This window comes from Epargyreus clarus, unplaced genomic scaffold, assembly GCF_041222505.1.
Source record: "Epargyreus clarus isolate Ecla_fem2 unplaced genomic scaffold, WU_Ecla_fem_2.2 ptg000024l, whole genome shotgun sequence".
Classification (NCBI taxonomy): domain Eukaryota; kingdom Metazoa; phylum Arthropoda; class Insecta; order Lepidoptera; family Hesperiidae; genus Epargyreus; species Epargyreus clarus.
This window is the reverse complement of record NW_027332231.1, coordinates 4,136,231-4,162,804: the sequence shown is the minus strand read 5'-3', so window position 1 is coordinate 4,162,804 and position 26,574 is coordinate 4,136,231. Positions and strand designations below refer to the sequence as shown.

The 26,574-nt window shown below is 36.2% G+C and overlaps 1 protein-coding gene across 1 annotated transcript in view; it reads left to right on the top strand.

Annotated features, from left to right (window-relative positions):
• The window catches only part of LOC140752540 (sodium channel protein 60E-like), a 253,565-nt gene that overhangs the window by 186,197 nt on the left and 40,794 nt on the right, over positions 1–26,574 (top strand). The window contains exon 3 of the mRNA XM_073086877.1: positions 6,504–6,712. Coding sequence (XP_072942978.1) covers positions 6,504–6,712 — 209 coding nt within the window. The remainder of the gene's footprint in view (positions 1–6,503; positions 6,713–26,574) is intronic.

Below are 26,574 nucleotides of genomic sequence, written 5' to 3'. Positions count from 1 at the left end.
CTTACAGCGCCCCATTAGGCTTCACTATGTCATGTCAAAATAAATCTAAATATATAACTCAAAGATGACTGTCTGACATAGTGATCTATCAACGCACAGCCCAAACCACTGAACAGATCGGGCTGAAATTTGGCATGCAGGTAGATGTTATGACGTCCGCTAAGAAAGGATTTTGATCAATTCTACCCCCAAGGGGATAAAAAAGGGGTTGAAAATATTACTTCGTAAGGCGAGCGAAGGCACGGGCAATAGCTCGTTCATCATATATATCTATCTGACCGGGGATCGAACCTTGAACCCTAGCACATCAGACCGGTATGCTGTCCGCTACGCCTGATGGTCATCAATCGTCGTAGAGAATAAAAAGATGTTACAATGGTGCCACTAAAGTCAAACTACGAAATTATAGTTAATTGTATCAGGCGTTACTTTGCGGACATCCATGCTATTAAGTTAAGATTAAAACTACTTCGCAACAATCTTCCGTCAATTAACCGTCGTAGAGTCAACTTACCCTGATGATGCTCCGTTTTGGAGCAAAATCACGTGTTGGTGGTATGTATGGTGGTGTATATTTTTAATTTTTTGCATCTGCACACATCCTTTGTGGGAAGGAGGGGCTTACATACTGCATGGTTAAAAAATATATATTTAAAAATATATACATTAGTAGCAGATTATTGCGAAGTAGTTTTAATCTTAACTTAAACTACGAAAAGTTCGAGCTCTAAGTTTTATATGAGAGCAATTATCTCCGCTACAATATGATTGGGCTTTGAAAGTAATTTGATAGGTAATTAGCGAAGCGGTAATTACCAAAGTCGGAGTTAATTTGCGTATGAAGGTAAAGTTTAACTTTACCCATATTATAAATTCGAGTTGGTTTGTTCCGGCTTCACGGCTCAAGTAATGGATCAATTAACATTGGATTTGAATAAATTATCGCATTCTATAAACATTAAACGCTTTCTATCCTAGTAAGTAGCTGACAATTGCATATTTCTTGTGTCGTAGGTGTAAATGACATCCATAAAGACAAATACAAACACCCAGGCCTGGGGCATAAATCTAAATTCGTTATTTAAATATCTCTCTGGCCGGAACCGAACCCGGAACTCACTGCCTGTCAGCCAGTGTAGTGACCACGTCGCCACGCGCGTCGTCATTAGGATTCTCGTAGTGAATAGCCATAGATACAAATATACGCATACAGAAAACCCTAGATTAAGAATAAATTTAATGTTATTATATTTGCCTTACCGGAAATCGAACCTAACTTAGCGTTACCGAGGATTAACAAAAATTAACACGAAATAAGATAATTTTGTTTCTCAAAGTTGACACAAATATTAAAAGGTATAAAAAAAGAATATGATTCTATCTATTTCAAAATTAACGTTTATTTTATCAAAATGCACACGGGCGTTGCTAAAAGTAAAGATAGTTGTTTTGTATTTGTCTAAATGCAATTAGCACTCAACACTGATGTCTGACGCTTCCAAAGCGTGTTGAAGACTGCTTTAATTTACGCGATTAGACTAATTTCAGGCTTGCTAATCATGTTTATTTTGGTTGCTCGGTTACTTCATACCCAATCATTTGAAATCTGGGCTTAGTTGGTACAGGTATAAGACGTAAGTCACCTTAGCAGTTAGGTGTTTTTTTCAATATAGGAGTAGCAGAACAACATGCAGTCCACCTGATAGTAAGTGCTGCTGCCATGGACATGGCCCATGGACATCTGTAATTATCCCCAGATAGGATTAGATTTTCCTACACGAAGTCGGCCACAGATCCGCCGCTATCCCTGATGACTAAGCTGGAATTCCCCGGAAAAGTATGTCTCCCTTACCACACCCTTCAAAGAACACAGCAGGGCTTACCACTGCTGTTATGAGGCGGAAATAAGTGTAGCGGTGGTGCCGCCAGAGTCGAACCATAAAGGGTTCTACCACCTTCAAGTAGTTGTAAATAAAAGTTTTTTTGTAGTGACAAATACAAGTTTTAATTATAGACTTGTAAAGAATTTAGTATTATATTATTTTTCCAGCTGTTATTAAGACCCATAAGTAATGGGACATAAAATGGACAATCTTAAGAGTTATAGCATGAAACTTTATAGCTCATAGAAAGTATATTCGAACCAATATCTCCTAAAGAGAGAAGTAGAACTATCTAGACGCACGTTTGTGTGTCCATCAAATTAGGGAATACAGGCAATTCCCGGGACGTTTCATTAAAAAAAATATATTATAATGAATTATCTTTGAAAGTTTTGTGGCGACATTCAACGGGACTATGGGAGTCTGAGTAGCGACTCATCAAGATATAGCGCAAAGAGTATTCTGAATCACGCTTTCAAAGTTTTTTAAACATCTTGTACATATACAAGTTCCGATCTGAGCTCGTCGGAGCTCGGCTACTCCCCGGGCATGATCACCTAGCCTGGCGGGAGATTTCCTTTTGCCAAAGTTTTATATCCAAATTTGTGTAAAATAGAAGTCACTGCTACGGGCACTCAAGCGTGTATATGTGTGTTACATTGTGTACAGTACAAAATACATTTACAAACAAAGCAAATGCCGTTATTACCTAAGTATGGTCTACAGGTGGTCTGTAGCCATTTGCATACATTGCAGTGCAATGTCGCATGCAATAAAAGGAGTTGCTTTTACGTTCTATTGTAGCGAAGTCTGTAGAATACAAAATATAGAATGAAATACATACGCAAAATTTCTGTTTCAAAGGAATATTATCCGTAACGGAATTTTGTTGGTTACCGTAACTTCTATTGTATTAAAATAGCCACAGAGAATAAAGGAAGCATATCCGTTTATTATCTGTAGCTGGATGACTTTATTTTAGAAATGTAAAAATATGTATGTTTCACTATAGTTTATACACGTAAATAATTAAGATAAATATATTGCTGTTTTAGTGATCGAAAAAAAAATATTATTATGTTCTGCTATTTTTTATTAATAAGAAAACCTTCTCAAAGTATGTACCAGTAATGTTTGAACTGGTAAGAGGCACATCGCCTCGTATGAAAGCCTTCGGGGCGTGACCCACTGCTCTCTGCGGGCACGAACGTCGTTTTATTTCTATCTGCGGCGTGCACGTGCGCTATGGGAGCTACGATATTTTGCTTCTGTCGGGATTTACTACTATTCCCATTTTTGTTCATAGATAAGTATAGATATCTCACCGCCTTGTAATTTAAGGAAGCCAATAAATGGCTTAAACGGCTGACAATTCTGTCAGCCATTTAATGGCTGTCATGGTGTAATTTACGAGAAACAATGCCGACATGCGCAGTTAAGTGGTGCAAAAACAGGAAATCGAAGAAAAAGTGCGAAAATATCGTTTCATTCGTAAATGATCTAAAATCTACATTTTTTAATATTTTTCAAACACATCAATAGATGACTGTCCCAGTTCAATGAGAATTTCAATTGTCAAAACTAGTTACAAATTTCTCGTTAGAAGTGAGTAATCTTTGTTTTTGTTTAAGAAAAAAAGTTCTTTACTTTATTAAATTAAAATATAATTTTCCTCCATAATTATTGGAGGATATGGAGATATTACAGTAAATAAACAAAATAAATTAATTTATGAACGAAATTCTCGCGAAAACCTTGATTTTTTTATTCACTTGAATAATTTTATTTCAACCTAAAAATTTTTTTTTTTCGAATCAGAACGCAGCCATTAAAATTGCTGTTATAAGGCAGAAAATAAAATATTTAATTACACAAACGTTTGAAACCAAATTGATAAATATTTCTTTAAAAGCTTTCGGAAGGAGTGAAGATGAAATGTTGGGTGAAGTAACATCGCTTCTATGAAAGCATTTGAGGCGTGTCCCACTGCTCTCTGCGGGCACGAACGTCGTTTTATTTCTATCTGAGACGTACACGTGCGCTGTGGAAACTACGATATTTTGCTTGGAGGCGAAATTTTAAAAGCACTATTACGTTTTTATTACATTTTTTTTATTAAAATATCGTCATATTTTCTTTTTTTTAATAAGGCAATGATAATAAATGTATTTAATTCATGAATAGAATTTAGATGGATAGAATGGAAACATGTTTATTATTTGGAATCATAAAAAAATGGGAAGATACAAACTGATTTTTATATTACTTTTAACAAGATTGCGATAACTTGCTACGGCGTAGATGTCCTACGAGTTTAAAGGTTTGACTTAATAATAATATCATATGTCGTAGCACTGAAGGCAATTTACACATCGACACTATTAAACATTTCTTGAAACAGAACAATATAATTAGTTCGGCTGCTTTAGAAAATTCAATAAGCATTTTATTGAACAATGTGAATTTGACATGCTCCAGTTAGGTAATTAGATACGAAATAATTTAATACGAATAGAACGTAAGAAATTTTGTTCTGACCAATTTTGTTCTGTTACAAACGGTAAAATAAAGTATATTTTGAGTGTCAAACTGCTCCTATTTATAGATGAAGTGAATTGGTGGTTTAGTGGTTCTTATATGATATTTCTCAAAAATATATATGTATAAGGCCAACGACATGATTACGACTGAACTGGCAGGTAACAACAACAGAGACGGCAAGACGAGTCGAAACACTTAAACTACTGACCGCGCCGCGCACGCACTTCAAAAATCAATTACAATGTATAAATGAAGAGGTTATGAGCCGTTTTGGCTATTTTATAGTTTTAATTAGATGGACTGATAAACTTGATTACTTATATGACATAAAACAGAAAAGTAAAAAAAACGATAAATTACAAAATGGAAGGAAATTAAAGGTATAGTTTTGGGGTTCGACTCCAGCGGCACCATCGCCACACCTATTGATACCTAATATCAGCAGTGTTAGGCGCTGCTGTGTTCCCTTTTTGAAGGGTGTGGTAAGGGAGACAGACTTTTCCGAGGCGTTCCAACTTTGTCCTCAGGGGTAGCGGCGCATCTGTGGGGGGCCTCAGGTAGGAATATCTAATCCTATCTGGGGTTGATTACAGATGTCCATGGGCGGCAGTAGCCACTTACCATCAGGTGGACTGCATGCTCGTCTGCTACTCATACATTATAAAAAAAAATTGAACAACAAGGGTGAACTTTCAAACCCGTTCACATCAAGTGTTATTATCAACTTCTATGAAACGTCTCTATTGTCGCACAAACCATTGTTCGTATTAATTAAACCACCTTGCTGTAGCAAGTAGCATAATACAATTGTTACGGAATTTTCCATTTCAATTTAATAGCGCAAAATATTCCATATACATGTCTAATAATTTTCAATTAGTCGGTTCTCATAGGGCTTAGTTTCGGACATTTATTTCTGCGCTGCTGGTACAATTTCTGTAATAAATAATGTGAAGTTATGTGTATTGAAACAATGTTAAATATTTAAGCTCCATGTGAATTTCAAATTATGCAAGGCAAATATATATTTTTAATTTTTTTTTAATATTTTTTAGAATTAATTTAAGTTTATAGTTTATAAAATACCGTACTATGGAATCAGAGATTCAAATTGATCTCTCCGTGGTATGCATTGTCATGTGACGTGGGAGATCAATGAAAATAGTTTTTACATGGGAAGGATAGGGAGAGTGGGAGATTAGATAATGAAAGAGTTAGGCTTAGAAAAGTGCTACGGATAATTATTTTAAACAGAGGTGACAATAATTCATTTCATATAGTAGGAGAATCCTGACTAATATTATAAATGCGAAAGTGAGATTGTTTGTTCGCTACGTTTTCATGTTTTAACTATCAAACTCATTGTCATAAAATTTTGTACAATCAGCACCTCATATTATTTCCTAGTTCTGACACAATCCGCTAGGGGCGCTGATTGGAATTTGTATGGGCAAATACTTAAACAAATACCAAAACAGTCATATTTGTCGAAACGTAAAAACTCCTGGTAAGGGACCAGGGGTCCAAAAAAGGACATAGGGTACCTTTTATCCTGAAAAACTGCTGTTCCGAAGAATTATATAAACAACTATTATAATACCTCTGACCGCGAGAAGCCGCAGGTAAACCTATTATTGGATATAGATGTTACATAGTTGGTGTATAAATGTTATATAGATGTACTATAGATGTTATACAGAATTTCAAAGGTGGTAGAACCCTCTGTGCTTTGTAGAATGACTGCGGCGGCACCACCGCCTCACCTATTTCAACCTAATAACAGCAGAGCACTTCTGTGTTCTGATTGAAGGGTGTGGTAAGGGAGACATACTTTTGTGAGGCATTCCAGCTTACTTCTCAGGGATGGCACATTTGCGGGTGACCTCAGATAGGAAACTAATCCTATGTGGGGTTGATTACAGATGTCCATGGACGGCAGTAGCCACTTACCATCAGGTGGACTGCATGCTCGTCTGCTACTCCAATATTATTAAAAAAACAAGTTTCACTCTCTTAGGACTCCTTACGTAAACCAAAACACCTATAAATTGTATGTAACTCCAAATTTCCTTGTTCCAGACATTCTGCGTGGTTTCCAAGCGGTTCCGGAAGAACTACATCCACCGGTTCACGGCGACGCGCTCGCTGTTCTGGTGGTCCCCGTGGTCCCCCGTGCGGCGAGCGTGCGTCTACCTCTCCACCAACCAGTACTTCGACTACTTCGTCATGGCTACAATACTCCTCAACTGCGTCTTCCTCGCCATGTCGGAGACCATCGAAGAGGCTGAGTGAGTCATTTTTGTATTTTTTTCCATAATTTTAGTGATGGTTAATTATCACATGATTCCCGTGTAGAAAGGTGGTAGAACCAGCACAGATGAATTGAAGAGGTACCACCGCCACACCCTTTTATAGTGCAAAGAAGCTGCATTTGATTCGATCATCTTCATGAGCTAAAGTCTCCGGCTTAGCACAAGGCAATCATTGTAAAAGAAGTTTTTATGGAAGAGATGTATGTTATAGAGTTTCTTTCGCCGCTTCTTCTTCGTAAAAGAAACACCTCGCTAATCGGTAGTGGGTTCTGTAGAAATGTCCCTGTAGTCCTGGGACTGGAATAGAACTACATCCACCGGTTCACGGCGACGCGCTCGCTGTTCTGGTGGTCCCCGTGGTCCCCCGTGCGGCGAGCGTGCGTCTACCTCTCCACCAACCAGTACTTCGACTACTTCGTCATGGCTACAATACTTCTCAACTGCGTCTTCCTCGCCATGTCGGAGACCATCGAAGAGGCTGAGTGAGTCATTTTTGTATTTTTTTTTTCATAATTTTAGTGATGTTAAATATCACACGATCCCCGTGTCGAAAGGCAGTAGAAAAGTTTAACCGGGAGTTACCACAGCAACATCTTTTATCGTGAGACAAGTCTTGGTTTTTAGGAATTTTTAGGTTTGTCTTCAAAAAAGGAGGAGGTTTCTCAATTCGACCGTATATATGTTTGTTCAGCGATTTTTTCACGATGCCGCAACCGATCGACATAATTCAAACACCATTGTATGCGGCTAGTTTCACAGGGGGTTCCATTTCGAGGAAATTAAAAAAAAATCTATACAAGGACGTGAATGCCAGTTTACTGAATTATCATTTATAATTTGGTGGTACAGAACCCTACGTGTGCGAATTCGACGTACATTTGATCAATTATTTGTTTAGTATAAACTAGTGATTCAGTAGAAGACAATCATTTCAAAAGTTTTTTTGTGAAAACATACGTTTTATAGGGTTTCTTTTGCCGCTTCTAGTTTTGACGACTCGCGTGGCGGAGTAGTCACCATACCGGTCTGACGCGCAGTGTCCCGGGTTCGATCTCGGCCAAATAATCTAAATGATGAATTTAGGCTTCTATTTCTGGGTCTGGGTGTTTGTGTAAATATCTCTGTGTGTGTCCATAACATCCACGATACAAGGAAACCTAGTGTGGGGCTCTGAGGGTAGAAACCGTTTTATTTTTTAGTGTTTTATATTTTCTACTTTATAAAAGGAACACCTTGCGAATCGATGATAAGTTATTAAAAATTCGTAAGCCATCTACTATGAATAAACTATTTTGAATTTTTATTTGTTACAACATAGTTAAATTTACATTGCTTTTAAAGAAATAGCTAAGTCAGTACCACAAAAACCGTTGAGAAAATATAATATTTATTCTTTTAAAGCTTACTCTTGGATTAGTATTTGGTAAAACGGAAATACGAGACTGGAATACCTCGTAATTTACTCTCGAATAAAACCTTATTCGAGTTTGGTCGACTACAATGGAACGGTAATAGCGTAATAAAAATGATGAGGAATGTTTTAATGAATGTTTGTATTCATTTGAATGTTATTTAGCAATATTATATATTTTTTTTAATATAGAAGTAACAGGCGAGTAGGCAGTCCACCTGATGATAAGTGGCTACTGCCCATAGACATCTGTAATCATCCCCAAATAAAATTAGATTCCTACCTGAAGTCGACTACAGGTGTGCCCCTACCTCTGAGGAATACGCTGGAATGACTCGGTAAAATGTGACCCTTAATCAAATTTAAATCATATTTATTCAAAATTGATTGAAATCTTTTGGAACGTCAACAAACTACCACTGCTTCGGAAGCTGTTTCATTATGGAGAACAAGCGCGAAAAAACCTCCACTGGTGTTGTGTTTGTCGTTACGTGGTTTGAAGGCAGTTCTACTTTTTACGGCATCCCAACGTTGTCGTAACGAGTAGCGACTCATCAGTGATTTTCACGTAGGATTTCACTTACATATTAAATCAAATCAAATCAAATAGTTTATTTGTTAATATATTATGAAGAGACCGCCGTAGTCCTCAGTAGTAGCAACAAATCTGTGATGGGCTTCAGATAGATTATCTGTTGATTATCGACTCACACTTATCCAATCATTTAAATACTTTACTTGTTTGCTTTACTAAAATCTTTATTCTTTGATTTTAATACTGCCATCGTACCTATTATAAGCTTCTGACTGTGTGAAGATATACAGAGCACGACCTAAAGGTCGGGGTTGAAGGCCATACGTCTTCGTTACATAAGAACATTTGTTTAGTGAGTGTTGTTCTTCCGTTCTATTTTGGAGTCTCTGGCATATGTCAATTAAATCGGTGACGTTTATTATTCTAACATAGTTTTTATTTATTTATGTCCCATTGCTAGGCACAGGTCTCCTCTCTGAATGAGAAGGTTAGGCTATAGTCCACCGCGCTGACCAAGTGCGTATATCCAGACTTCAGACTTTTTAAACCTTCCAGGTGCATACCTGTTGTTTCCTTTACGATATTATTATTCGCCGTTAAAGTAAGTAATCATTAACTTCAAATACGGGTAAGTTTGAAAAATTAGAAGAGGAATTTGAACCTCAGACCCCTCGATTAAAAGGTCAAGTGTCTAACTACTAGACTATCACTGTTTGCTAGATGCCACGTCACAAGAAATTGTACCTGAAACCTATTTCAGATGTTTTCTTGTATTTAAGAAAAATGTATATTGTATCTTAAAGCAACAACGAAAGTCCCATAGTTTAAATATAAAGAACCATAGAAAAATATTTGCTTTACTCTCCACGGAGGGTGTTCAGGCTGTTTGATTTATGAGCTAGTGCAGGAAACATAAACACCAGTCCAATGACTGACTGCGACTTTTATTAGGTTGTTCTCTTAGATGAGTAAAATTCATAGTTGATCATTTCTAACAAGAAGTGTAACCAGTTTTGAGAATCGAAATTATTACGTAAATATATTTTTGCCACGACTTCGTACTAAAAAATGTCCCTAAAATGTTTGAAATACTTATTTATTTATTTAATACGTAAATTACGTATTATTAGTAATTTATACCTAATTTTTCACTAATAAAGATTTTTATTTGTCAAGAATTCAAAAAATAAACGATAAAATCCTCCTTCATTCAATTTCAAGTGAAGTATCTTTTTATTTTACTTATCAAAGGTTCTGAACGAAAATGTCCTTTTTGCATGCTTTATTAATTTTATTGAACATACATGATTAGAACTTGGTGATTAAGGCTTTATTATCTTTGCAATGGGAGTCTTGAATATTATTACGGGTCCGTGTTTTTATGTTTATAGAAATAGCAGATAAAGATGCAGTTCATCTGACGCTAAGTGGTCACTGTCGGATGACAGGTGCTTACGGATGTAAGCACCTGCAACCAAATCCATACATAACAGGGGCATTAGCTGTAGCAGATCACATATGCGTTGCTACTTCTGTAGTACAGACAAGAAAAGAATCCTGAGTTCAATCATAAGATTAATTTACATATAGTACAAGTAACCAAGTAAACCAGAACACAAAAACATGAAATCGTCATTTTTTATCGAGACAACTTTTTACATTGTTACGTAAAACTAAAATTATCCACGACTCGATTTATCAATCTCCAAATTACCCATTATAGATTATTCTAGACCTTAAAGCCCTAAATAAGATCGCAATACCTCAGCACTTTGTACCCTAGTCACGTAGGAAAAGGGAGTTGCGGATTTTTCGCAGCAAACTGAAGTAAACAGTAGCTTGTTCTTTCATGATCAGTCAGCATCAGGTGGATTGCGAGATCCTCTACAACTGCATAAAATGTAGAATAGTCTTACGCTCTAATTATATACGAAATCGGGTAACATTAAATTATGCCACTTAATACCATAAATGTTAACGTTACGTAACGAGACAAAATGTAACGAAATGGAACGTAACATAATGAAACGTAGCGTAACCAAACGTAACGTAATGTAACAATAGGAAACTAAATATTAGGTTGTTTTATTTTTATATACTTGACGTAGAAAACTTATTTGTGGGTTATTATAAACATGGTCAGTGACCATTCACAGCTTGAATTTGTACAATAAACAAACAACATTAAATAATACTTGATACCACAGTTTTATCTCTAGTGGATAGGAGAATGAATGTAATAATCCAGCTCTTAGTGACACCAATTCGGTCCTTAACACCCCAAACGGTATAATAACCCTTAGTTCACTGGTCACGTATGCTCCGTCCACAGCGCGGGTGGGTTACTGCAGTTATCATGCACAACACAAGATAAACTTGAAAAGTAATACAATTAGAGCTTAAATAAGTACGCTATGTAGGATAACTAATAATGTAAGTTAGATTTTTTCTTACTTTTTTAACTTTACTGTTTAACTAGTTGCCTACGTAGTGAATGATTTTTTATTGTTTTTAAACTTAAAAAAAAAAAGTATTAAAGTACTAAACTTATTCCATACTTATTTTAGGGCTTATTACAATTAATTAAAAAAATAATCTTTCCAAGGAAATATGCTGAGAAAAACATCTTTACCTGAAGTTATGTAGGTGCCATAAACATAGCCATAGGCAAACATTCAGGCCTAGTAGAGAAGTATTATTTTCACACACATTGCTCTATTAAAAAATGACTATGAAAATTTATAAATTAAAAATAGATGGACTTTGAAATCTTACAGTTGGATCTCAGACTATAATAAGTTACATGAACTTTTGAAACTAACTTAGTGCCCAAAGTGCCAGTAACTAAGCTTTTAGCTTACAAGTCACGTGCTCGCCCACTAGTAACTGCATAGTTTATATCCATTCGTGTATGCACTTTCATTCATAGTGTAAAGGAAATCGTATATATAGTGGGTATATATATATATATAAATAAAAATAAATAAAAATAAAAATAGCCTTTATTTCTACTATATCCTATACTTACATATTATAATTAATGTTACTTAAGATAACAACTTTCAATTTACTTTTTTTACTTGTAAATTACTATACATACTTTTTTTTTTATAAAATAAATATTTAGTGATTTTTAACAAATAAATAAACTATTTCTAACAAAACATTGTAAGTAAAGTAATTTTAAATATTAAATATAGTAGTCGCCTCTTCGGCGTAGGCCTCTCCTAAACTTTTCCATATATCACGTTCCCGTGCCTCACGCATCCATAAGGGTCCACGTCTCTTGTTAAAGATGTCATTCCACCTTTTACTTGGTCGTCCTCTTTTCCTTTTCATGTCTCTTGGTATCCATTCCGTTAGTCGTTTTGCCCACCTGGTATTATTCATCCTACAGATATGCCCTGCCCAGTGCCATTTGAGTAGCCTTATTCTTTTCGTTACATCTACTATTTTAGTTTTTTTTCTGATGCTGATATTACTAACTTTATCTGATAGTTTTAGTCCAAGCATACTTCTTTCCATCTTACGTTGGCAGATGGCCATTTTATCTTCGTCTTGTTTCCTCAATGACCACGTCTGGCATCCATATGTTAGACAAGGCAATATCGTTATTTCGTAGAGTTTTTTCTTAATATTTATATGAATTTCGTTGTTTTTCATTATTTCCTTTAATCCCCAGTATTTCTTCCAGGCTAGAGTTATCCTTCTTTCTATTTCTTTTCCTGTATTGTTTTCAAATGCCACGAGTTGTCCCAGATATATATACTCTTTTACATATTCAATCTTTTCATTTTTTACCATAATGTCTTGAGGAATTCCATTGGTTAGGATCTTGGTTTTCGTCATATTCATTGACAACCCTACTTTTTGACTTTCCGTTGCCAGTTCATTCATCATGCTCTCTAGATCAGTGGCGCATTCTGCGAAAATGACTATATCGTCCGCGAAACGTAAGTGGTTCAATAGTTCTCCGTCTATGTGTATTCCCCTTGTTTCCCATTCTAGACGCCTGAAAATAGATTCGAGCACTGCTGTGAATAATTTCGGAGAGAGCGCGTCTCCCTGCCTAGCTCCTTTTTTTATTGGAAATTCAGCACCTTCGCATTCTAGGCGTATTTTGGCAAGACCTTTTGTATATATATTTTTAATTAAGTTTACATATTTTTGGTTCACGCCTTGTTGTATGAGTGCTGTCCATATGGCTTCGAAGTGTATAGAATCGAATGCCTTTTTGTAGTCTACGAAACAGATATATATCGTCTTTCCATACTCTTTTGTTTTCTCTATTACTTGTGTGACAGTTTGAATGTGGTCTATAGTCGAGTATCTTTTCCGGAAGCCTGCTTGTTCGCGCGGTTGTTGTTCATCTAGAGTCCTCGTTATTCTGTTCAATATAATCTTTGAAAAAATTTTGTATACGTTGGACAAGAGACTAATAGGCCTGTAGTTGCTTAGATTGCTTCTATCTCCCTTTTTGAACAGTAGAATGATGGTGGAGTTTGACCATTGGTCTGGTGTGGTTTCCGTTCTAAGGATATTATTGAACAAAGCTTGCAGAGGTTTCAAGAGTGCAGTGAATATATAATATGAATATATATAATATATATATATATATATATATATATATATATATATATATATATATATATATATATATATATATATATATATATATATATATATATATATATATATATATATATATTTAATAACATAGGAGGAGCAGACGAGCATTCAGTCCACCTGAGGGTAAGTGGCTACTGCCGCCCATGGACATCTGTAATCAACCCCAGATAGGATTAGATTCCTACCTGAGGTCGGCCACAGATGCGCCGCTACCCCTGAGGACTAAGCTGGAATGCCTCGGAAAAGTCTGTCTCCCTTACCACATCCCTCAAACCGGAACACAGCAGCGCCTAACACTGCTGTTAAGAGGTAGAAATAGGTGTGGCGGTGGTGCCGCCGGAGTCGAACCACAAAGGGTTCTACCACCTTCAACATATAACACGAAAATGGTAATAACATTATGTAATTCATCTGTTACAATCTAACTTCTAAACTACGCGTAAATTATCTTTGTTAAGCCTCAGGTAATATACGGCATGTAAGTGCATTTTAAAAATTAAAATAACATTGCCTAAAACTGCTGTTATTAGACATATATGTATAGGTGTGATTGAGCCACGAAAATCAAAATCAAAAATAGTTACGAAACATGTGAAGAGGATGGTACCAGTATTTACATATTTTTTGAAGTCGATAAAATTTACTTTTATTTTTTTTATTTTCGTAGTTTACGTTCTTAATTAATCGGTTCAAGAAGTAAAAAAGTAATAACTAAAAAAAATATTTTGATCAGATAGGCATGATTTTAACCTTTAAAACGGTTATTTTAACATTACAAATGTTACTAAACTTAGACATTACTTAAATCTGTTCCACAGTGCCTAATGATAGAACATATCAATCAACGTTACACTTACGTGACAGTTGCGCACATTAATAATACATTACGTCTCCACATTTGATAATGTGCGAGGTGACAGGTGCAAATTCGCTAAAGATATTTCATTTCGCGGCCATAAATAACATCTGTCGATACAACCTACGCATCACGTTTTATCATAGCCATATGAAGGTTCCACTTTTACTCCTACTCTTAAGGAAAGATTCGTTCATAGGCTGTTATATTATTGTCCCTGTAGTCCCGAGACTAAGATAGGGTTACGGTATCTTCTGCCTGTCATAAGAGGTGACTAAAATGGGCTTCCGGGATTGCGGGTGGCAAGAGCGGGTTCGAACCGTCCAGCAAGCCAAGCCAACACCAGATGGTGTGGGAGGAGCCAAAAGTGCTCCCCCAGGGTAAAGCCCGAACGGGGCATCGCACTTGGAGGACTCCGGTTGTGTTCCCTCGGAGATCCCGGAGTTCTCCAACAAGCGTTGAGGATGGCCACCAGGGGGGTTTTAGTGCGGTAATAATCCCACATAACCCGGCGTCGCTCCCATGTCGTCGGGTGCCTTTTGAAGGTTTCCCCCTCGTAAACAAAAAAAAATTAAAATATAATTATGATTTGTTATAACGATGAGAGAAAAATCCCCAGGAAACCTACACAACTAAAAAGATCTCCTAGGTGTTTACAGTATACCAACGCCACTTTTCCACCGCCATGGACCCCTCTCATACCGTATAGCAGTGGGACAATAATGATGTTGCGTCACATAGAAATGACTCACGTCACTCAGAACGCCTCACCGTCATAAATGACGTAGCGACCCGATCAACCACATTATGAGCTTCCCCACAATTTGTCGCTAATGGCATCGGGACCGCTGTCGTAGTACAAAGTGAACCTTGCCCCTTTAAGATAAAATTTTATCTGCCAAAGTACACCAGTTTGTTGAGAATCATGATGAGTGGCGATATTAATGACCAGCCTCCGTGTTCCCAGTATTTCCCTTATAATATGAGTTCGTAATGACCTGTAGCAAAGCGGTCATTATATCCTCTTATATGAAAAACGTTCTGAATTCGGTTCCTGGTCAGACGGACATTGAAATGATGAATTGGGAATTATTATTATGATTGTATTTACTTTTTTATCTCCCTTTCTTGTAAGGGTAGAGTATGTGCACTGTGGATCTTAAGTAACACACGACAGTAGGTAGTAGATGAAGTAGGTAGGTAGAGAATAGGTAATATCTGGCTACTGGTGGTCACAGTCGCTTGCCACATACAGCGACTGTAGGTGATGGTCGTTGACGACCGCCGGCGTCTACCATCACCTGTCGTTAGCGTCAGCCGCTAAACCGATGTCGTATCTTCAACACCCTCAGGTCCGTAATTTTTTTGTCATCTTTCCTACCTATAGTAAGTTGAACACTAAAAAAGGACTATTACTAAAGTCTCAAATTTTCTATTTATATTTTGAAAAAAGGAATCAAAGCGTATATTTTTAACTCATAATAGATTGAACCCAACCCTAAGGCTTTTACGGATCGATCCATCCATCATTCCGAGAATACTCCTTCAGGCAGTAATTTATAGCGGCGCCCAACTCCTGTGAGATCATTGAAAAAGTGTCTTAAACGTCTGATACTTTGAAAATTTTAAATGTTTTATTCAATTTCATCAAAAGTAAAACTTGCGAACTTTTAAGTGTTGTTTTAATTGACGTTTAAGGGAATTGACTCCCTTAAACATCAATTGACGTCATTGAATATGAGCGTCATTCACCTGCACTTGCCGGCGGTTGCTAACGACCGTCTCTGATGCCTACTGATGACTTTTCAAATAAAGAAATAAATAATGGGAAGGGAACAAAAAAACTTAAAAACTCCAATGATCTTCAAACACACGAAATTTTTATCTTAATATCTAAAACAAATATTATACAGCTCCACATACCACCTCCTGTTTCGAAATCGGTAAAAACACTGAATGAATTCACCTTTTAAACTTCCTGACTGAATCAATATCGACTAATCCGGGGGACATTCTGATACGTTAAACTTACAACACCCTTACTGTGTCAACAATTAATAAATAGAATGAAGAATGAAAAGACCCGAAGATAAACCCGAGAATAAAAGGAAATCATTTATTCCGATTTATTTTATAACAGAACCTTGAGTCTCGAATTTAGATTTTTACACAAATAGTATCGACAGCTCAAAATAGAATACGTTTCTCATTCAAATGTCTATTGAATTGATTCCAGATAAAATGTATGAGGTTCTGTAGGTAAGGATTGAATTGAAGCAAACTGTACGTGACGCAATGAAAGGAAGGCCTACAAATGTACGAATTGAATAAAATTACATGGAACTCAGTAGTATCGTTGTTACTGTTACAATTTAATTAATTAAATGGTGCTTCAGTTAAAGTCTTCAACTTGTTTTGTGTCTGGCATTTTGTAACATTACCAGGGAAGAATTATAGCAATGAGTGTGGAATTGTTTAGGTAACAAAGTTTTGTTTAGTTAACAAGCGGTTGTGAAGAGTGTAAGAAAATACTCATGTTAACAAAATACTTTCCTCGTTATACTTATTTACTGGCGAAGATGTATCTGTTACGCTTTTATACAAAGGGTCGTTTGTCCACCGCACCGTCACCGAGCCGATACCGAGAACGAGATTATTTCGGACCGATTTATTTGTCGTGACGGTGATAGTTTGTCCACCTCGACCGCGACCCATATCGGCGGTTTATTTTGTCGGCACATCGGTCCGTCAAAATTTCGGTACCGATCTACTCGAAATATCGGCGGCCGGGATGACGGTGATCGGGTGACGAACGTGCGGTGGACAAGCGGCTATAGTAAATGTATGTACGCTACCGATTTTTTGATGAAATTTAAAGTGAAATAAGGGTGAAACACCTAATTTTTTAAATGCTATTCGCTAAATAAGATAAATAAATGTGAAAATGGTGTATGTAAATACAACTAGGTACACCAATACCTTTGTCCCTGTAGTTCCGGGACTAGAATAGGGCTACGGTATCCCCTGTCTGTCGTAGGAGGCGACTAAAAGGGGGCTTTCGGGGTTAAGGGCGGCAAGAGTGGGAACTCGAACCGTCCAGCAAGCGACCCCGGGAAGGACGGCGGTATGTGTGGTCGCATACCGTCGTAAACACTACATGATGTGGGAGGAGCGAAACTGCTCCCCCAGGGTAGAGCCCGATCGGGGCATCGTGCTTGGAGGGCACCGGTTGTGCTCCGTCGGAGATCCCGGAGTTCTTACTATTACTGGAACAGTTTTTTTTACATAACAGTCTCTAGTAGGATGAGCCACAATCTCATTTTAAATTATGCAACACAAAGACAGCTTTAGCAGGAAGAGGATGGCAGTATTTTACATGTCATTGAACAGATCGCAAAACTTTGCTGGCGTCGCGCCTAAGTATCAGTAGATTTCCTTTATCAATGACATCGCAAACCAATCGAACTAGCTATATTACGAAAGAAAATTTTATCAAATTCAATTATTATATCAATAAATCATGGAAAAGCAGACGTGATTTCTAGAAGTCCTAATTTTTTGCTTGAAATTCGTTAAAATCAGTTCAGCAGTTTCAAGAAAATTTGGCGCATTTTAAAACTCACAAAAGATAACGCCCTGAATTTCATTTAAGATAAAATTTATTTACGTTTTGGGGGAGGCCAGGATCATATTCTCTTGCTGTTCCAGTACCAATTTGTAATATTTTTTTAACAAACGTGTGATACGCCCACTCTTCTCTGGTGTCCAAAGCGGCTTCTGCCGCCATGGACACCAGAGAAGATTAGATTCCTACCTGCGATCGGTCACAAATACGCCGCTAGCCGTGAGGACTATGCTTCCGAAAAGTATATCAACCTTACCACTTACCTTTACCTACCAATAACGCTTAACACTGTTATTATTACACAGAAATAGGTATGGCGGTAGTGCACCGGAGTCGAACCACAAAGGAGCAGCATCAAACATAATTATAAACAATAAATACTTACCCACTCCCGCAAATAAGTTTCTACGAACGCATTATACATCCAACAATCGTTTTGATTACACCGAAATAAGCGTGATTATTTCAGTTAAAATTGAGTTGCGCAACTTTGTTGCAAACTCCGTCCTACGCATGAAAATGATTCGCGTAAGTACTGCCCCAGCACAATATCCGACATAAGTTATAACAAAATATTTAATTTAAGCATAAAATTTGACTTTTTCTGTAACTTATTCCTGGATTTAAAATAAAAGATATGAAAAGTATGGGATTTAAAAGAGAATATATCATAGGTAAGCAAAGTCATTCAACATATTTCCATCCCGTTTGGACCTATCAGGTCTCATCCCGTCACATGTCATTCCGTTCCGTTATGATAGGTCTGAAAATTAAATTAAAATGTTTTTCTTCATAAAAAACGAAATTAATTTCGCAGTTTAAGTTAGCGTACAATTACTCATTAGTCTTACATTAGACTAGATTTTAATTAATATAAAGTACTTTATTACTCATTCGGTACTTTAAACGTGTAATAAAACCACGAAAAAGTCAATTTTAATATTTTTTTAACTCGTGAATGTAGAGTTCAAATAAGTTTACCGGTAAAACAATTGTATTGTACAACCAACAATCGTTTTGATTACGCCAAAATGAACGTAATTACCCCAGTTGAAATTGAGTTGAGGAAGTTTGTTTCAAACTTTGTCTTACGCATGAGAATGATTTGCATTAGTACTGCCACTGAAAGATATGCGGCATTTGTATAACTAAACGGTACATTTTATAACTAATTGTATAACCAAATGTCCTGAGATTTCTTCTGCGTCTATTGAATAAATAGTTTGTTGTCGTACTTGGATAATGCAATATACAGGTATTATTTTGTGGCTACTAATCCGGATATGGCGCTTCGATATCACGCTTTAGAAGTTTTCTTAACATCTTGCATATATACAAGCTCTATTACTCTATTGAAACTGTGGCAATTCCTTGGAAATGATCACCTAGATTTCCCTTTACCAAAACTGTATGTAACCTACAGAAATCTTATTGCAAGTTCGTTGACGCACGCAGTCCCATCCCGTCACGTTTCCTGTTATCTCGTTCCGTTACATCCCGTCCTGTCCCATCACAATACGTCTCATCAAGTCTTAATTCTTAAACAAAATGGTTTGTGAACAAAACATGTTTAATGTTCAACGCTTTCTACACTCCAAGCCTCTAAAAGTCCTTCTCTTGTGTGCTATGGACACACAAAAACAAGTACAAAAACACCCAGACCCAGAACAGAATTTTATCCAAATTTACATTTTAGCGATCCGAAAAAGTTAAAAAATTCTTAGTTAACCTCGGGTTCGCAGGTAGGTACGTCAGCCTGACTAAACAAATACGGCTACATAAATGACTGAACTTCCTGAGTTGTAATCAATAACCTGTTGATCGACCCCGATAAAATAGAGCGCTGTCCTCAACACCGGTACAAGCTACTCAAGCTTGAATATTTTATACTCACTTGTCCCCACGGGTTTTGTTTCGCAAATTTATTTTTAAATAAGCCTTCGATATTGGATTTTATTTTTACATATCTTTTGTAGTCTCTTGTTAACTAGGTTGGTAAGACATACTAATCCGAGGCGTTTGAACTTAGTTTTCAAAGCAATGAGACTAATTCGAGGCGTTTGAAATTAGTCCTTAGAACAATGCATTTGTGATCGACCTCATATAGAAGTCTAATCTTATTTGGGATTGATCACAAAAATCCATGACCAACATTAGGAATTTAGTACTATCAGTTATTTAGTAGAGTCCAGTTTTTGTAAGCTTTAAAAATTGAAGTACGACGATGCTACCAAATTCTTCTGGTTTCCAAAACAACAAAGTTACTCAAACCAGAAATAATGAAGTTACTTGTACAGGTAATATATGAACGTAAAATGGAAAAATATATGTATCCACTGTCCCAGGCAGGTCTACGTATAAAAAAAACTGCATGAAAAAGCAAAAATAAATAAAAAACTTACAACTACATGCCCTTAACTTATTTAGTTACCACTCTGTAAAATATACACTCTACAAATAAATATTTTAAAAGTAACGTTTGAAAACCCACAAACGGCAAAACAATTTAAAAATTCAATCACATTTTAAACATCACCTAAAACCACTCTATCAAATTGTACCGGACGTCACTCGATCGGGTAGCAGTTATTGAATTATTTGTTCAACATCCATAACTCCGGAGCAGTGATAACTTATGAATGTACTCGTATTTAAATCGATCTCAAAAATGTTGATCATAAATTACTAGAAAGGCTGTCGATCATATATTACTAGAACAGCTATTTTTAAATAACAGTCTCTAGTAGGATGAGCGACAATCTCATTTTAAATTATGCAACACAAAGACAGCTTTAGCAGGAAGAGGACGGCAGTATTTTACATGTCATTGAACAGATCGCAAAACTTTGTTGGCGTCGCGCCTAAGTATCAGTATATTTACTTTATCAATGACATCGCAAACCAATCCAACTAGCTGTATTACGAAAGAAAATAATCTCAAATTCAATTATATCATTACATCATAGAAAGAAGATGTGATTTCTAGAAGTCCTAAATTCTTGTTTGAAATTCGTTAAAATCAGTTCAGCAGTTTCAAGAAAATTTGGCGCATTTTAAAACTCACAAAAGATAACGCCCTGAATTTCATTTAAGATAAAATTTATTTACGTTTTGGGGGAGGCCAGGATCATATTCTGCTGTTCTGTTTCTGTTCACTTGCTGTTCCAGTACCAATTTGTATTTTTTTTTTTAAAAAACATGTGAGAGGCATATAAAACTGCTACCATTGTCGATTAAAGATAACATATTTTTATATAAATATGTAATACAAAAGTAGCAGACGAGAATGCAGTCCATGTGAAGCTAAGTGACACCAAAGAAGATTAAATTCCTACCTGAGGTAGTCACAAATACGCCGCTAGCCGTGAGAACTATGGGATGCTTCCGAAATGTATATACCTTACCACACCCTACAAATGAGAATATAATAACGCTTAACACTATTATTATTAGACAGAAATAGGCATAGTGGTAGTGCCGCTGGAGTCGAACCACAAAGGACCAGCATCAAACGTAATTTCTATGCATATAAATAAAATTGGAGTGTCTGTTTTTAATATTGAAATAACCGCTTTTTAATACATGCATATGAATAAACATACGATACATACACCAAAATAACATTTTTTGTTTGTCTGTTTGTTCTGGCTAATCCCTGAAATGGCTGGACCAATTTTGACGGGACTTTCATTCATCGGGCAGGTAGCTGATGTAATAAGGAGTAACTTAGGCTACTTATATTTTAGAACTAGCTGTGCCCCTGTTTCTGTTTGACGCGGGTGAAACCGCGGGCACAGCTAATAAACAATAAATACTTACCCATTCCCGCAAATAAGTTTCTACAAACACATTATACATCCAACAATCGTTTTGATTACACCGAAATAAGCGTAATTATCTCAGTTAAAATTGAGTTGCGCAACTTTGTTGCAAACTCCGTCCTACGCATGAAAATGATTCGCGTAAGTACTGCCCCAGCACAATATCCGACATAAGTTATAACAAAATATTTAATTTAAGCATAAAATTTGACTTTTTCTGTAACTTATTCCTGGATTTAAAACAAAAGATATGATAAGTATGAGATTTAAAAGAGAAGATATCCATAGGTAAGCAAAGTCTTTCAACATATTTCCATCCCGTTTCGACCTATCAGGTCTCATCCCGTCACATGTCATTCCGTTCCGTTATGATAGGTCTGAAAATTAAATTAAAATGTTTTTCTTCATAAAAAACGAAATTAATTTCGCAGTTTAAGTTAGCGTACAATTACTCATTAGTCTTACATTAGACTAGATTTTAATTAATATAAAGTACTTTATTACTCATTCGGTACTTTAAACGTGTAATAAAACCACGAAAAAGTCAATTTTAATATTTTTTTAACTCGTGAATGTAGAGTTCAAATAAGTTTACCGGTAAAACAATTGTATTGTACAACCAACAATCGTTTTGATTACGCCAAAATGAACGTAATTACCCCAGTTGAAATTGAGTTGAGGAAGTTTGTTTCAAACTTTGTCTTACGCATGAGAATGATTTGCATTAGTACTGCCACTGAAAGATATGCGGCATTTGTATAACTAAACGGTACATTTTATAACTAATTGTATAACCAAATGTCCTGAGATTTCTTCTGCGTCTATTGAATAAATAGTTTGTTGTCGTACTTGGATAATGCAATATACAGGTATTATTTTGTGGCTACTAATCCGGATATGGCGCTTCGATATCACGCTTTAGAAGTTTTCTCAACATCTTGCATATATACAAGCTCTATTACTCTATTGAAACTGTGGCAATTCCTTGGAAATGATCACCTAGATTTCCCTTTACCAAAACTGTATGTAACCTACAGAAATCTTATTGCAAGTTCGTTGACGCACGCAGTCCCATCCCGTCACGTTTCCTGTTATCTCGTTCCGTTACATCCCGTCCTGTCCCATCACAATACGTCTCATCAAGTCTTAATTCTTAAACAAAATGGTTTGTGAACAAAACATGTTTAATGTTCAACGCTTTCTACACTCCAAGCCTCTAAAAGTCCTTCTCTTGTGTGCTATGGACACACAAAAACAAGTACAAAAACACCCAGACCCAGAACAGAATTTTATCCAAATTTACATTTTAGCGATCCGAAAAAGTTAAAAAATTCTTAGTTAACCTCGGGTTCGCAGGTAGGTACGTCAGCCTGACTAAACAAATACGGCTACATAAATGACTGAACTTCCTGAGTTGTAATCAATAACCTGTTGATCGACCCCGATAAAATAGAGCGCTGTCCTCAACACCGGTACAAGCTACTCAAGCTTGAATATTTTATACTCACTTGTCCCCACGGGTTTTGTTTCGCAAATTTATTTTTAAATAAGCCTTCGATATTGGATTTTATTTTTACATATCTTTTGTAGTCTCTTGTTAACTAGGTTGGTAAGACATACTAATCCGAGGCGTTTGAACTTAGTTTTCAAAGCAATGAGACTAATTCGAGGCGTTTGAAATTAGTCCTTAGAACAATGCATTTGTGATCGACCTCATATAGAAGTCTAATCTTATTTGGGATTGATCACAAAAATCCATGACCAACATTAGGAATTTAGTACTATCAGTTATTTAGTAGAGTCCAGTTTTTGTAAGCTTTAAAAATTGAAGTACGACGATGCTACCAAATTCTTCTGGTTTCCAAAACAACAAAGTTACTCAAACCAGAAATAATGAAGTTACTTGTACAGGTAATATATGAACGTAAAATGGAAAAATATATGTATCCACTGTCTCAGGCAGGTCTACGTATAAAAAAAACAGCATGAAAAAGAAAAAATAAATATAAAACTTACAACTACATGCCCTTAACTTATTTAGTTACCACTCTGTAAAATATACACTCTACAAATAAATATTTTAAAAGTAACGTTTGAAAACCCACAAACGGCAAAACAATTTAAAAATTCAATCACACTTTAAACATCACCTAAAACCACTCTGTCAAATTGTACCGGACGTCACTCGATCGGGTAACAGTTATTGAATTATTTGTTCAACATCCGTAACTCCGGTGCGTATAACTTATGAATGTATTTAAAGCGAGCTCAACTTGCTATTGAATTTTTAATGTAATTGGAATGTGGAGGATGTTAATGGACATGACGTTTTCGTGCTAAGTTGTCAATGATAAACGACAATAACGAACTGCAGCAATAATGAAGTGGCAGAAACAGTAAAGTTCGAGGGAGATACCACTATCACAGATATAGTTCTTGTCTTTCGGTGGAAGCATGTTATATATATTTCGGTGGATTTCGGTGGAAGGTATACGTTATAATTCCACTCACCATTGATAAAAGTGTAGGGATCTTGGGTGTTGACATTATGTGATGTGCAGTACCGAGGTCATTTGGACGTTGAGGCAAAGTTGGTATCAAACAAGCTGGGTGTCTTGAACAGAGCGAAGCGGTGCTTCACTGCGGGGCAACTCCTTTTGCTTACTACATTCGACAAATTCCAAATCGATAACGGTCATGTCACATTTGAACTGTTAATTTCTTTATTAAGAAGATGTCAACTTCCGTAGTAAACCTGTCATTTAAGCGATTTTGAAATTGGTCATCAATTTGGGAATCTTCTAGGATTTAGGGGAATATATGACCATTGGAATTATATAGGAATATGTGTGGAATTCAATTGGGATCGTCAAAGGGACGCTCAACTGGATGGGACCACCTAGGGGTATTTGGGACAATTCAGAATATAATAAACATTTCTGAAATTTAAACACAAATTGCCACTTTGTAATAAATATTTATCTAGATGGGATACCGAGGCTGTTCCCTTTGGTACTTTTTGCCTTTAATATGACAACGAATCTTTTACATTTATAACCCCTCGTCATAAAAAACTTACGAACACACACATGAATAATTAAGATGTAGCGCACATATTGTGCAATCGGTTCGTAAAAAACTGACATTGATTTAAAAACCATATATATCGTGTCATTATTTTTTTTACTAATTACAAATTTTCTGAGCGTCAGTGGCCACTTACCATCAAGTAGGTTACATGCTTATCTGCTGCTTCTACAAATAAATAAATATAGTTTAAAAAACTAAAAAAACGCTTTTTTGATCAAATCAACTAAAAAGTAGAAAATAATTTTCAATCTAGGAATCAATTATGGAACAGTAAATAGTATAATTGTGAAAAAACCGTCGTCTCCATTTATCAGTTCTCGAAAAGCGCCCCACACTACATTATTATTTTATAAACTAAAAATCACGCTATAATTATTAAAATCGTGTATTGTTATCGGTTTTTGATAATTTTAAACTGAACGTTCAAAGTGGATATACATCGGTTTCAAAGATTCCATTACATAGTTACATACATACATACATACAACCAAAGCTAATAAAAGCGTTTTGAAAATCTTTATATTACTCGTAACGGAATAAGACAAATCTTAAACTTTCAGACAAAACTTACTTTGATATTTACTAAGTCGCACATCAAAGACACGAATTCATTCACCATTTTCGTTCAATACGAAGTCACGACTCCGAAATAAACAAAGTTGATACGATTAGGCTCCCGATCACGTTTCATTCCGTTGCTAAGGGAAGTCAGACTACGAATAAATATTTGCCTATAACTTGTAAATAACTGCTATTTTCTTAACTCATTTTCTTATTTTACTATACGACAATGTTAAGAACAACTATTTATTTATTTTTAACAATAGGTTTAACAGACATTTGTCCTTGTAGTTCCGGGACCAGAATAGAGCTACGGTATCCCCTGCCTGTCATAAGAGGCGATTAAAAGGGGGCTTCCAGGGTTGTGGGCGGCAAGAGTGGGAGCTCTACCCACTTGGCTAGCGACCCCGGGAAGAACGGTATGTGTGACCTCATACCGTCGTGTGCTCCACAAGGAGTGGCGAGCTTCATAATCATCTGGGCGGAGCCTGACGGGACAACGCGCTAAGAGGACTCCGGTTGCGTTCCTTTGGAGATCCCGGAGTCCTCTACGCAGCACTGAGGACGGTCACCGGGGGTTTTAGTGCGGTAAAAGTCCTACATAACCCGTCGTCGCTCCCACGACGTTAGGTATCTTTTGGAGGTTCCCCCTCGTCAACAAAAAATTAAATAACGCTTAATTACAGATTTTATCCAATTCATCTGTCAAGCGTTGCCAAACATATCTTGCGAAATACATAAGTATTTGTATTATCTTTTAATATACGTATTAACGATATTTCTTCTGCTTTTACCTTCTTTTACGGATAATTTAGCAAATTGTTGAACCGATTTCTACGGGACTTTTAAAGTAAACGTTTAGTTGAATCTCAATAGTTTTTCATTTCTTTATCTCGCTTCTCGCTCTCGCTTTTTTGCCTTAGCTTATCTTCTACTTAGTATATAAAATTCTCGTGTCACAATGTCAGTTACCGTACTCCTCCGAAACGGCTTTACCGATTTTCACCAAATTTTATATGCATATTCAGTAGGTCTGAGAATCGGCTACTATCTATTTTTCATACCCCTAAGTGATAAGGATTGTTCACCCTTAACATTTTTTTATTTATATGGCAACACGTTTGCCGGGTCAGCGAGTCTTATTATATTATTTGTATGTATTCCACAATTTACACATAAGGACATTGCCTAATTCACGGTATGTACCAAAAATTATGTAATATTTTACCATTAAGTATAATTACTTCAGTCATAAATCCACTAGAGATTCCAGTAACAAATAAGTCAAAAAAGAGCCAATAAAGTGTTCA